Source organism: Aquarana catesbeiana, linkage group LG09, assembly GCF_042186555.1.
Source record: "Aquarana catesbeiana isolate 2022-GZ linkage group LG09, ASM4218655v1, whole genome shotgun sequence".
Lineage (NCBI taxonomy): Eukaryota > Metazoa > Chordata > Amphibia > Anura > Ranidae > Aquarana > Aquarana catesbeiana.
In genome coordinates this window covers 245,990,955-246,005,554 of record NC_133332.1, presented here as the reverse complement: position 1 = coordinate 246,005,554, position 14,600 = coordinate 245,990,955, and the positions used below count along the sequence as shown (strand labels likewise).

General features: G+C 42.7%; 1 protein-coding gene across 2 annotated transcripts in view; it reads right to left on the bottom strand.

Moving 5' to 3' along the window:
- The window catches only part of MIGA2 (mitoguardin 2), a 106,220-nt gene that overhangs the window by 48,225 nt on the left and 43,395 nt on the right, over positions 1-14,600 (bottom strand). For both annotated transcript variants that reach the window (XM_073600118.1, XM_073600119.1), the window contains exons 5-7: positions 6,260-6,377; positions 2,526-2,659; positions 695-800 (exon numbers count right to left, since the gene is read on the bottom strand). In XM_073600118.1, coding sequence (XP_073456219.1) covers positions 695-800; positions 2,526-2,659; positions 6,260-6,377 — 358 coding nt within the window. The remainder of the gene's footprint in view (positions 1-694; positions 801-2,525; positions 2,660-6,259; positions 6,378-14,600) is intronic.

The window sequence follows — 14,600 nt, the reverse complement described above, 5'->3', positions numbered from 1 at the left end:
TGGTGAGATGTGGGGGGGATTTAAAAGCCCACAGGTTAGAAGGCGCAAATTACTTGCCTTGCCCCGGGTGCTGACAACCCACGCTACGCCACTGCAGGTGCTACAACTATGTACTGCAAATTGACATGAACATAGTTTTATAAAGAAAAAAAAAAGAAGCCCTAAATTCTCAATCTCACTCCTCTGACTCAATCAGCTGTCTGTCTTATTAGCTTTAGCGATGAAGTTCCATAGGTACTTTTTTCAGCGACGCAGGTATGATAAGCCTGGTAACCATGTAGGCTAAAGCTTCACTTACTGATTAAAAGTATTTTAATATAGTCCTAGCTATATCCGGTTATTTATTTTTTTGTTTCAGTCCTGAATGCAATATATTTGGATATGCCATACATTACTGTTGGCGCCCTGTGCATTATCCACAAAATCCAGGTAAGACCTGATCTCCTTCCTTCCATGATGTAGTGCATGGGGCCCAAGTGGCAAATATTCAGGCCCGACCATTTTCACCTGGGGGTAGGTTGAAGGCAATTAACCCTGCATAAACAATGACACAGACCAATACTGATTTTACACACAGTAAAGCATCAGCAGGTGAAAGGGGCACAGCAGCAGAGTTTTAAATCTTTAATTGCTTAGAAAACAACACTGATGTTTTAAAGAGGGACATAACACATTCAGATCACTCATTAGTTACCCAGATCCATCAACAGGTTATCTTGGGGCATGCTGGTGCCAAACTCTTCCTGTAGATTATACGCACGGCTCAACAAGGCTTCTAACCTGCCCGACAAATCTTTGCTCTGCAAAGAAAAACAAGAACATTAAAATATCCTTATAACAACATTTATGATGATAATGTCTATTAAAACAAATGTTACTATCAGCTGTGAATGCTGGAATCAGACTTTTTGTAACTAGAGACAAACTTTTCATACAATAGGATACTACTAGTTCCTTGCAAGTGTTGTAGCCATTTGTGAAATGACAGCCTACGTTTTCAGCTTTGACGCTAGTTTCTGGTCCAATGAGTTTCAAAATTATGAGCAGAATTCTCAGTGTTGTTACTTGCTCATCATGGCATAGTTTGTTCACATCTGTTTATGTGTTACTTCTATGCTAAACTCTTTATACTGACCATACTCTTCATCTGCCACAATTCTTGGAGTTATATAACAGTAATACATATTTTAACATGCAATCTTCTTATGTCACTGACCCTACAACTTTTTTTTCTGGTCAAGACTTTTTAAAGTGGTTGTAAACCCTCAAGGTTTTTCATCTTAATGCATTCTATGCATTAAGGTGAAAAACCTCCTGTAGTGCAGCACCACCCCCCCTCCCCCCTTTTACTTACCTGAACCCGGTCTTTCCAGCGATGGGAACAAGCGCACCAGCTCCAGCCGGTGTCTCCGGCCCCGATTGAATAGATTGATAGCAGCATAGCCATTGGCTCCCGCTGCTGTCAATCAAATCCAATGATGTAAGAGTCGGGGGGGGGCGGGGCTGAGTCCTGCTGTCTGTGTCAATAGAGGAGGAGGATCAAGGCCACTCTGTGCAAAATCAACTGCACAGAGGAGGAAAGTATGACATGTTTGTTTAAAAAAAAAAAAACCCGAACCTTTAGTTATCCTTTAATTCCCATTTTTGTTATTTCATATATCTGCATTGCCAAAGTTACCACCACCCTAACAGGATTTCATTTATTCCATAAGTACAGTTTTGTATACTCACGCAGTAAGGGGGGGCTAAAAAGAAATTCTTACTAGCCAAGGAAACCTACTTTACTAGTTTCTCTACAATGTATGGATGCTGGCCGAAAAACAGCTGTATGACATATAGAATATATCGTTCTACAATAGTAAGCTGTATCTGTGCACATAGCAGTGGTTATGATTACACAAGGAAAATGAGGCAAAAAAAAAATGATGATTTGCCTGAAATGGTGAATACACACCCTACTTTTTTAAATTTGCAGGTACTTTCTGCTTCAACCTATTAGATAAATCATTTAGCTTGCTTAAATATCCCAACCACCATCACCCAAAATGGGGAGCCCCAAAATACATTTGCTGGCAATAGCATCCTAGTGAATATGAATCTAGTGGTGGTATCTCTATATGACCCGCACCTTTATCTTCTCCTGTAACTGACTCTACGTGTTCAGACCAGTTCCCTATGATGCTGGCCTAAATAAGGTGGAACGATGTCCATCTGTTGTTGACACCCAGATATGAACCAGTGCAAAACAAAACAAAAGTAATTTAAGCCACGTTCAGGGAAAAATATGGGGCTGCGGTTGCAGTCCCCTAAAAGACATCTACAGTACCACTTTTCAAAGTGCAAAGAGTTTGAAACAAAGCTTTATTACTCCACCTCCCCCATTCACTTGTGAACAGTTGTCAAGATAATAAAACTTTGAATCCCACAAAACAATTGACCCGCATATATCCAACCTTAAAAAAAAAAAATGGCTACATTTTATTTGAATTAATTTTAGCAAAGTGTATTATTTTCTGGGAACTCACCTCCTGCAAGCTTTCCGACATGCTGCCTCCATAGGGTTCAGTGCATGGAGCTGTAAGGGTGCTGGAGCTGCATCGCTGGCCTATGTTCAGAGCCTGCTGCCACTTATGTAAAGCCTCTTCGAATAGCTCCATTCCTAGCCACCAACACAACAAACAGGAACATCCAAATATATAATTGTGTCACTATGAACCTCAGAATACTATACAAACAAAAGGATATTAAAGGGCAAGTATACTTTCACACAAAAAGTACCCACCTGCCTAGGAGGTCAGAGCGGAGGGTTGAACCCTTTTAGCGGGTTCTTTCAGCCGTGAACCATCATTATGTTTACCTTCTGCCAGCCCAAATCTTCTTCATGCTGTCCACATCTGTGCAGTCAGTCAATCCCACAGACATAGGACATTTTTCTCAAAGGAGGGGAAAGCAGACTGGAGGGTGTGGGGGGGATATTCTCCTAAAGGCAGAAAAAACTAAACCAGGAACCAAAACCTGTCTGGAAGCTGCAGGATTCAGGACTACATCCTCTTCTGTTTTTGCAGACCAGATCAGAGGTAGCCTGATGTAAGCAGACAGTGGAGTCTATTTATCTTCGGCTGCCCATAGAACTGACAAGGGTCCAACCACCTGTGGCAAAACTGAATAGGCATGGATGTGACACCCATCTTGTTTGGCTCAAATCAGCAGGGAAGCTGCTCACAGATCCCCTTTTGATTGTAGCGTACACCGCTCCACGTGGTAGGAGCCTTAAGCCAGGTACACATGGGCCGAATGTTGGGAGACATTGGCCAGTTTAAAAAAAAAAAAAAAGGTCGACATTCGGCCCGCATGTATGTCGGTCTGTCTGATCAACCGGCCGGCCGGCTTCTGTCGGACGAACATGCTGCAACCAGCAGCCGACCGACTCCCGATCAGCGATCTCAGCCAATGGCAAAGAGCACCGATTGGAGTGTTCTGGCCGTCCCCTTGTCAGAACAAAACAGCTCAGCGTGGGAGATAGCTTGTACTAATGTCGGATGGTTAGTACAGCGGCTCCGACCAGAGCAGTCAATTTTTTTTTTCGTGCAACCTAGTGTGTACCAGGCTTTAGGGTCTATGAAGGTCTAGCAACAAGCTCCTGGCAGAAGTAAAAGGAAATGGTCATGAGTAAGGATGAGCTCCGGCGTGTTCGCACAGCCCACGTGCAGAACCTGCCAGGAAGTCGGGAAACTTTGCTGTGCTAATCACAGGCAGTAAGACATTATCCCGGTGCGCGTCTGCAAAGAACAGGAAATGTCTCACTCCCTGTGATTAGCGCAGCGCAGTGCCAACTTCCTGGCGGGCTCTGCACGTTGGCTGTGCGAACACGCCTGAGCTCATCCTTAGTCATGAGGAAGACATGGAGGCCATCACTGCTGGCCTCTCAATCTGAAAATGTCAGTTGCCTGGCTGTGTCAATTCAGTAAAACTGAGTCCCCCAAAGTGGGCAATATTGACCATCAAGATTTGAGGAGACTAACCAGGCAGTTGATAAATGGCTGGGGATCAAAAGGGAGTCAGCAAATGTCTTGGGTTAATAGGCAGTCCAAAAATAATAGAAGGGTGAAGCTGATCAATTAATCTTTTGGGGCCTCTGAGTTTCATGCCAGGCTTTAGTCCTGAAGGTTAGGTGGCTAGTGACAAGACAGTGTTGCCAAGGATTAGATAGTTAGCCTCTTTTATCAGCATGCTTTGTGTTGGGTGTCTGTGACCTTCTACTCTTTTTCCAGGGAAGGAATATACACATGTGTAGACTCCTACTCCCCCACCTCAAACTCTGCTGGAGCACCAGTATATTTTCAACACCCATATTTTTTATATATTGCCTATTTTTATGAAACCACTATTATAATTTTTGATAATTATTGTAATTAAAGTAGTATCTGTTAAAATATTTTTATATAGTAAATGTTTGGGGGTCGATTAATAATCTGAAACTTCATAAAGGGGCCAAAGAGCTTATTGTAAAATCAGTCACCTAGAACCAGTATACAGAAAGGTTTTTTGAGATTTTTCTGACTTCCCTGATCTTCCAACTCATTCTTGGTCTGTGACTAGGACCACTGAAGCTAGTGGGTCATCATAACAGTCAAATAGCAGTTTTAAGAGGGTCAGCAAAGGCAGCATCCATATTGTTATCAAGACAAGTTTATCATAAAACAGCTGAAAGCTTTTAGCCATTTTGACATGCACCAATTGGATGTTTTGACAGGTACCCGCTCCCACTTCCGCTCGGTTCTCCTAGGCAATCCAGGCAGAAGTTCTTCTCCCCCCCTCCCCCCCCCGCAAGTCTTCTGGGACACGTCACAGTTCCTAGAAGACTGCAGGACCATTCACAAAGTGCAGCGTGGCTCGTGCATGCGCGGCTTGCTGTAAAGCCGCAAGCAGAACAGCTGGCTGCCCACAGTTAAGATGGCAGCGCTGGGAACCCAAAGGCACTATGACTAGCCCGGGTGAGGACAACGCTGGATCCCTGGACAGGTCAATGTTCTGTAGCTTCTTTTTTTTTCCCCCCAGAGTGGAGAACCACTTTCAGTTTTTTATTATCTATACACTGATATATGTTATCAGCTTCATCAGATTTGTGATAGCTTGTAGGGTTGCACCGATAGTGTTTTTTTTTTTTTTTTAAATCTGTGAATATGAGTATCGATATTGCGCTCAAGTACTCGCCGAAACCAATTATCTATACCTTTGTGGTGCGATTTGAGCCCATACAAAATGAATGGGCTCAAACAGCACTGCAAAGAATCGCATGTGATTTGAAAAGGAATGTGGTGCAATTCCTGCCTTAATCGCATGCGGTTTACCCTACCCCTCCTGCGTGAACCCAGGATGAAGTCACTATGACAAGCCTGGGTTCACACAGGAGTGGTGGGGGAAACAGCATGCGATTCGGACAGGAATAGCACCGCATTACTGTTCAAATCGCATGTGATTCTTTGCACTGCACCGTATCCGTTTCAGGTATCAGAGCATTTGCTAGAGTATGAATACTTATGCAAATGCTTAGTGTTGGCACCGATAACGGTATCCGTGCAACCCTAATAGCATGTACTAAAAGAAGGATTCCACACAAAGTGTAGCTTATGAGCATCACAGCCAATCTGGTCACAGCACTGATAAATACAACATAAATACATAAGTGAGCCATACAGTGAACCTGGTGAGTTAATAGTTAATCACTTTAAAGTCATTACAGAGGACAAAGGGGCACTCTTGACATCTGGAGTTAAAGAGATTTAACCTCCACATATGGAAAGGCTTCTCTGCAGTAAGAGCTGTAAACTGTAGAATAGACCTGCTGAACTGTCCGGAACTAGGTTTAGAGCAATATTTTTTTTTTTTTTTTTTTTTTTTAAAAAGGAGCTGAATGCATTCCTAAATGCACAAAATATAACAACATTTATAGGAAACTACACTAGGGGTAGTTGGTCTAGGGTATATGTGATCGCCTCCCCAGGGATCAAGAAGGAATTAATACCCCCACCCAGATTGGATCATGCTTTGTTTTTTTGCCTTCCTCTGGATCAGCTGTGGGTAGAGGATTGTGTACTTGGAAACATTCTATTTGTTTATTCTTTTTTTTCCTACTGGTTGAATTAGATGGACTTAGTTTTTTCAATCTATGTCATTGGCAATCACTTTAATTTCCCTAACCTTACATTACATGGGAGTCATTTTAACTACCCCTAACACAGCAAATAAAAAAAAATACCTTGAGTATACAGGTTTTCTGCATTAGAGTCATCGGCGGACAACTGTTCATCCATCTCTCGGGACCCCCATGGTTCCAGGGATGGGGCATTTGCACTGGAGGAGTTAACTGCTATTACCTACCAGAGAAAACAAGAAAAAAACAGCATATAAGATGAGCTCTAAGAAAAAGAAACAAAAATACACAGATGAAATATATATTTGAGAACAGTTTTACCTGCCAAAGGATTTTTATCCCTGTCCAACCAGTCCTGAGAATTACACAGCTCTGACAACAAACACAGCCAGTTATGAAAAGAGCCTGGTCACCTCATCGCCCCGGCCTGGACAGTGTATGAACAGCAGCACAACGATAAGTTATTACTTTGCTTTCACCTCCTGTTAGATAGTTCCTTGTCATCACATACACTGCAGCACATGACTGGCCCCAGGTACTGCCCCTCCCTCTCCCAGCATGAGTTCTGTTGTATATATGAGAAAACAGGAGGCTGATATCAAGATAAAATGTAGGCACTTACACTGTCGCAAGTAAAAATAGTTTTTTGTTTCTTTTTATATCCACTTGGAGTTCACCTTAAAACTATCCCTGGTGCAGAAGACAGAATTACAAAAGGGCAAAACTCTGATTGCTCATCAATAAAGAGACCGTGTAATCAACTTTTAAGGCTAATTAGGTGTAAGCAGGCATTCCACCTTTTAAAAAGCAATATTTTTTTTTTAAAATTAAAAGAATAAACAGGTTATACGTACCTGCTCTTTGCAATGGTTTTGCAGACAGTGGCCCCGAACCTCCTCTCCTGAGGTCCCCCGGCAGCGATCTTGGCTTCTTCTATTCAACGTGTAGCCCCATAGCAAGCTGCTTGCTGTTGGGACACACAGTGCATACTCGCTCCTGAGCTGTGTGTCTATAGAGCCACGCTCCATAGACACACACATCACGGCTTGATTCGGCCCCCCCCAATTCCTCTTCAAAGCATTTGATTGTCAGCAACAGGAGCCAATAGCTCCTGCTGCTGCCCAAGTCCCTGTGAGAAGAGGAAGAGATGGGAGAGAAGAAATGCAACTGTGCACATCGCTGGATTGATTGAGGATTCAGATAAGTATTTAGGGAGGTGGAGAAGGACAAAAAGCTAAAAACTTTTTTTTTACCCTAATGCAGGGAATACATTAAAAAGGTAAAACAAATGTGGCTTTAAAACTGCCCCCGCACAAACACACACTAACCTGTGAAAGAAAGATGTACAGTATGTACTTATCTATTTTTAGGCTGCTCTAGTCCCACGGCTGCAGGGGAGAGGAGAGAACACTCAGACAACAGCTAGTAAAGCTTGGAGCAGAGACATCTATAGGCTTCAATAGCTCTTCCGGTTGTCGATGCTCCCCCCTCTTCCCAGCAGCAGCGCTGGTTGACGGGGGGGGGGGGGGGGGGGGGGGGGGGGGGCTGCAATTCACATGACTGGACCAAAGCAGCCTGAAAATAGGCAAGTATATTGGGGGGGGGGGGGGGTAAAAACTAAAATAATGCGTTGCATAAGTGGGCACGCCCTTATATAACTGGGGACATAGCGGTGTTCAGAATTAAGCAATCACATTCAAACTCATGTTAAATAGGAGTCTCAGTACACACCTGCCATCATTTAAAGTGCCTTTGATTAACCCCAAATAAAGTTCAGCCATTTTTGTAGGCCTTTCCTGACATTTTCTCTTAGACCCCTTTCACACTGAGCCACCCCAGGCGTCAGCGGTAAAGCGGCGCCATTTTTAGTGCCGTTTTACCGGCGTTTTAGCAGCGCTATTCGGCCGCTAGCGGGCCGGTTTTAACCCACCGCTAGCGACCGAAAAGGGGTTAAATCTGCCCGCAAACACCGAGGCAGCGGTGCTTTTCCAGCAGTATAGCAGCGCTGCCCCATTGTTTTCAATAGGGAAGAGCGGTGGAGGAGCAGTGTATTCACCGCTCCTCCACCGCTGCACAGAAGCTACTGGCAGGACTTTTTGTGACGCCCCGCCAGCACAGCGCCCCAGTGTGAAAGCACTCGTGCTTTCACACTGACTTTGCAGCTGAGGCTTTTTTCAGGCGCTATTTTTAGCTATCAGTCAGGAGAAGGGTACAAAACATTTTCCAAGGCATTAGAACACAGTGAGGACAGTCATCATCAAGTGGAAAAAATATGGCACAACAGTGACATTACCAAGAACTGAACGTCCCTCCAAAATTGATGAAAATACAAAAAGAAAACTGGTCAGGGAGGCTGCCAAGAGGCCTACAGCAACATTAAAGGAGCTGCAGAAATATCTGGAAAGTACTGACTGTGTGGTACATGTGACAAAAATCTCCCGTATTCTTGATATGTCTGGGCTATGGGGTAGAGTGGCAAGACTGAATACTTTTCATACAAAGAAAAACATCCAAGCCCGGCTAAATTTTGCAAAAACACATCTGAAGTCTCCCAAAAGCATGTGGGAAAATGGGTTATGGTCTGATGAAACCAAGGTTGAACTTTTTGGCCATAATTCCAAAAGATAGGTTTGGCACAAAAATAAAACTGCACATCATAGCCACAGGTCTTCCCTCCCCTCTTCTACATCATAACCCTTTCCTCTTCTGGGAGAATCTAATTACTTCTGTGCTGGCCCAGCTCTTGAACCCTTCACCTCCCTACATAACCTTTTATGTAGCTGCCAAGGGAGGAGTGAAGGGGAATACAATACTATACTTGTGCGACAGCTCTAAATCTGCTGGGGCTGCCGATATCACATCCAAGATGGTGGTGTCCCAGAGGTCTCAGGTCTTTCGGATGTCTACGCAAGGGAGGCTTTTACAAGTATGGAACATGAAATAAGTACAATAAATTCATACATAATGTTTTGGCAAGATTGATGTTGAAATGAATGATCCGGTGATAGGCTCTCTTAACAATCTGGTTGTCTACAGCCAAACTTAGGCTTCATGTACACTAGCAGTGCTTAAGAGTTTAGGAGCTTTTGGTGTTTTTTTTTTTTTTTTGCTCTCCTCCCACTGCTATAATACTTGTATCCCCTCTAGCTTGTGCAGTTATTAACCATGGTGTGTGTGTGTGTGTGTGTTTTTTTTTTTAATGAAAAGGCTAAATGCCTTTTTCCACATTGCGGTCACGTTACTTCCCTCTGCTGGCTGGCTGATGTCACAATTTCAGCCCCTCCCACTGCTATTCATAGATCGAGAAAGAAGTTCGGAGGGGGATCACGTGACGGCACAGCTGCAGTATTTAGCCTTGTCATAAAAAAAAAAAAAAAACACACACAAGGAAAAAAGGAGGGGGGGGGGATACTACAAACACTTTACCCCATTTGCTGACCGGCCGCAGAACATATACAGCGGCAGGTCGGCTCTATTGCACGAAACAACGTATCTGTACGTCATTTCCTGCAATAGCCAGCGGGGGGCAGGCGCGCGCTGATTGGCCAGAGGGGGATCCAATCAGTGGGTCAGGTGGACGCGATGTTCGCCGGCCACCCACGATTGCTCCCCAGAGGGATAGAACAGCGGTCTGACGATGTAAACAAGGTAGACCTGCCTGCTCTGTGCAGTTGGTTTTGCACAGAGCAGGCCCGATCCTCCTCTTCTTGAGTCGCTCTTTGCTGCTCCTCCCAGCCAAATCAGGAGGAGAGTCCCAGGCGGCCGAGGTAATCGTGGACATGGCTGAAAAGAGAAGGGGCTTAGGGTAAGTATTAGGGGGTACCGGGGGGCCTGCTACACACACAAGGTTTTTTTTATCTTCATGCACAGAATGCATGAAGATAAAAAACTTTTGCCTTTACAACTCCTTTAACCCTTTGATCGTCCCTGGTTTTAACCCTTTCCCTGCTAGTGTCATTAGTACAGTAACAGTGCTAGCGCAAAAAAAAAAAAAAAAAACGCAGAGGTGATCAAATGCCACCAAAAGAAAGCTCTATTTGTGGGGAAAAAAAAAGGATATCAATTTTATTTGGGGACAGCTTTGCACGACTACACAGTTGTCAGTTAAAGCAACGAAGTGCCGTATCGCAAAAAATGGCCTGGTCATTAAGGGGGTAAAACCTCTCGGGGCTGAAGTGGTTAAGGTACCCAATAATCAGGGGATGATCTCATTTTGAGTACTTGTTGAGATTGCCAATTGGTCACTCTTGGTGTGATTAGATACATAAGAAAAGTATGTTTTTATATGCATTGTGTGGTCATCACCCTCCTTTTCCATTCTCCTGCTCTCTTTTCCCATCAACATAAATACATTTTTATTTTATTAAAAAGATGCGTCTATACCGCCATCAATTTTACACAATGCTTTACATATATAGGTGGTCCCCGGGTTACAAACAAGATAGGGTCTGTAGGTTTGTTAAGTTGAATTTGTTTGTAAGTTGGAACAGGTACTTTTGTTAAAGTGTAGCTCCAGCCAAAATGTTTTTTGGATAGCATAGGGAAGGGTACCCCTGTAATTTTTATTTTGCTGTCTGAACTGTTTAGAGGATTTCACCTCACTTTCTGTCCCTATGACATTTGGATTTTGAAAATTTGGGGTTTTTGTGGAAACAAGGATTGGTGATAAAGCTTCAGTGGAGGTATCTTTTTCCCATAAGAATTTCCCTTCCTAGGGGTAGATTTCCTCTCACTTCCTGTTGTCTCCCTCCGTTTGTAAGTAGAAGTCATTTGTAAGTCAGATGTTTGTTACCGGGGGCCGCCTTTATATTGTGCATTCACATCAGTCCCTGCACTCATGGAGCTTACAATCTAAAGGTCCCTAACTCACACTCATACATACACATACTGGGGCCAATTTAGATACAAAAGCCAAAATAACCTACCAGCATGTCTATAAGACTAGCAGCTCTATGGTGCTCTGAAGACAGGTTTCATTGAAAGTTGACAGAATATGTTTGCACAAAACCACCAAAGCCTAGGGGCAGATTTGGCAAAAAAAAATATCTGCTGACAGATATGATAAGTACCAGAATATTTTAGGACACAGTTGGACGAATAAGACACCTCAAGACAGCGCCATGTTGGCAGAACTAAAGGCAAAACTCTATTTTAGATTTGGATAGAATGGAGAGGGATCAGAACACCTATCAGGCTTTTATTGCTGTCTGTGCTCCTGTTAGGGAGGTTCATCCTCTCTATTTGCCCTGTTTACCATTAATAAGGGTTTACTGGTTTCCTGTTCTTGTTACTGACCCGGAAGTGACATGTAAAATGGTATGGCTGGGGAAGAAGCTAATGGAACGCCATCTGTGTTCCATCAGCGTCACTGGAGGATAGGTGACACATTAGGGTTCTTTTAGACCCCTGGGGCCTCAAAGAGAACCTGTCACCCAAAAAAATGAATCACATAGGGGATTTTTGTCCTATTTGTTAAAAATAGTTTGGCAAAAAAAAAAAAAAATAAAGTTCCACCAAAGCACTTAAAATCCCCAAAAAGGTTGATTGCGCTACACGTTACATATTGTCACACATCCGACTGTGAGAGCCATTGTTTAAGGTTACTGCTAACCTGATGACCTGTAGGGGCATTTAAACGGTCGCCTATAGAAAATATAGGGTGTGTTGCAGTTTCACGGGTACACACAATTTTATGCTTTGATGAAGGCTTCTTAGCCGAAACGCATCAGCGTAGCCTGTAACCAAATAAAGGACTTTTATTCAAGAGCATCCAAGTCGCCAGCCCTTTTCTGATTCAAGTCCTGCGTTTTGGGGCCTGACTAGAGCACCGATTCACAGTTCATAGATCATCATATTGGCAGTGGAGCTGGGGTATCATTTTGCTTCTCTACACACAATTTTAAAGTGGATGTAAACCCAATGTCATCCTTTCTAAACTACTGCCATAGGGGTTATCTATAAGGATATACATGCCACCTGCATGTACCTTTACCTGTCAAATGTCTCCCCTCTGTCTGTTATTAGACCTGAAAAACTGCAGATTCTGTGGGTGGGTCTGTTGTCTGGAGCTCGGTGGGTGGAGTCGTGATGTCAGTAGACTCCCCGCCCACCTCTACACTCCTTGTCAATATGCATTTTCTCCTGTGTATTTCTTACACTGAACTTCTGCTATGATCTCTAACATCCAGTGAAAAGACAGGAAAGTAACCACATGACTTCAGCATGCCAAATCATGGTGAGGTGTGGAACAGCCAATCCTTGCAGAGCTGCTGAAGAAAGGAGTGGGGGTGGGAATTAAAAAATAATGCCTGTGTCTTAGGCTAGTGCATGAAATATGTAAATCACCTGTCACTCACAGCAAGGGGGAGGATTTGACAAAGTTTTTCTCTATTTGTCAAGTTTTTATCTCACTGGACAATAAAAGAGGATTGCTCAGAGCTGGATTAACTCTGTGTGGCAAGACTGGGCTCAAATAATAGGAAATCTTATACTCTACATTATGACATTAAAAAATGGGTTTACATCCACTTTAAGGCTTGACATGTTGGGTGTCTATTTACTCGGCACAACCTCATCTTTTATACTTTACCAAAAAAAAATTGTGTTTGTGTGACCTAAAAGTTAGTGTATCTTTTACTGAAATTATGTGTTTCCTAAACCGCTGCACCAATATCGTGTGACATAAAAAGAATAACTGTTATTTTACTCTCTAGAGTGTCTGCTTTAAAAAAATAAATATAAGGTTTTTCAAGTTTTATGTAATCTTTAGGCCTAAAATGATTTTTTTGAAATGCATAAACATAGCCATTCTTCAGAGAATATGAATGATAACACAAAAACCTCTTTCACTCATGGTTAGTGTTTGGCTGAAGCCATTTATTATCAATCAACTGTGTTTACTCTTTTTAAATCATAATGCCAACAGAAACTACCCAAATGACCTTGATCAAAAGTTTACATACCCCAGTTCTTCATACCGTGTATTGCCCCCTTTAACATCAATGACAGCTTGAAGTATTTTGTGGTATTTGTGGATGAGGCTCCTTATCTTCTCAGATGGTAAAGTTGCCCATTCCTCTTGGCAAAAAGTTCCTGTAAATTCTTGGGCTGTCTTGCATGAACTGCACGTTTGATACGATATTGAGGTCAGGAGACTGAGATGGCCACTCCAGAACCTTCACTTTATTCTTTATTCTGCTGTAGCCAATGACAGGTTGACTTGGCCTTGTGTTTTGGATCATTGTCATGTTGGAATGTCCAAGTACATCCCATGCGTCGCTTCTTGCCTAATTAATGCAAATGTTCCTCCAGTATTTTTTTATAACATACTGCATTCATCTTGCCAACAATTTTGACCAAATTTCCTGTGCCTTTGTAGCTCACACATCCCCAAAACATCAGCGATCCACCTCCATACCTTTCTTTTTTTTTTTTTTTTTTTATTGTTTATTTATTAAGTATATTCAGGTATACAGAAACAGAGTGTTCATTCTCATAGAAAAGACATTGATAGCAGCATATTTTCAATGAGGTAAAACATTTTTTTTTTTTTTTAGCTTATTATATATCAAGAAGAAATAACATTAAGTGTCATATGATTTTCAGACAATACATACACATCATGGTAGAAATAAGAGGGTCAGTTAGTGAAATGATGCAATGGCATGATCTTTATACCTCATTAACTCTGGACTGCCTGGGGGTTCTCTATGTTGTATTCAGAGGAGTCCCAGTGTCTCCATATAGCCTCAAATCTGGGAAGGGAATCATCAATTATGGCTGTGATATGTTCCATCCTGCGAATATCTGTAATAACTGACAAAAATTGTGCAAAAGTAGGGGGGGTGTTGGCTAACCAGCATTGGGGTATAACCCGTTTAGCCGCTAATAGGATGAAAGCCATCAATTTCCTAAGCGTTTTTGGCATCTTAGGGAGGGGTAAGCCTAGCAAGAGATGTATAGGTTGGTGGGGTATAGGGAATTCTAGGATTTATTCCAATAGGGCATGGATCTGTGACCAGTATGGCATTATCAAGGGACATTCCCAAAATATATGGAAATGAGTGCCCAGAGACGAGCCACATCTCCAGCATTGTCCGGATGTAGTCAGTTTGTCGTAAAAGAAACTCCGGGGTTCTATACCAGAACATCAGTATTTTATAGGTTGTTTCTTTCTGAGCCACACATCTAGATGTCTTAGATGTACTTTCCCAGATATTCTTCCATTCACTTAATTGGATAGGTCTGTTTAAAATATGGGACCATTTGCGCATATATGTGTGAGTCTGTTCTGTGACAGGGGAGGCAGCATGTAGTATTTTGTAAATGTTGGATATTAGATGAGAATCATGAGGGCCTCTGGAGCACACCATTTCAAATTCAGTAGGGATAGTTAGGGTCAGTTGTGGTATTTTGGTGGAGAGAAAATGTTGGATTTGTAGAAAGG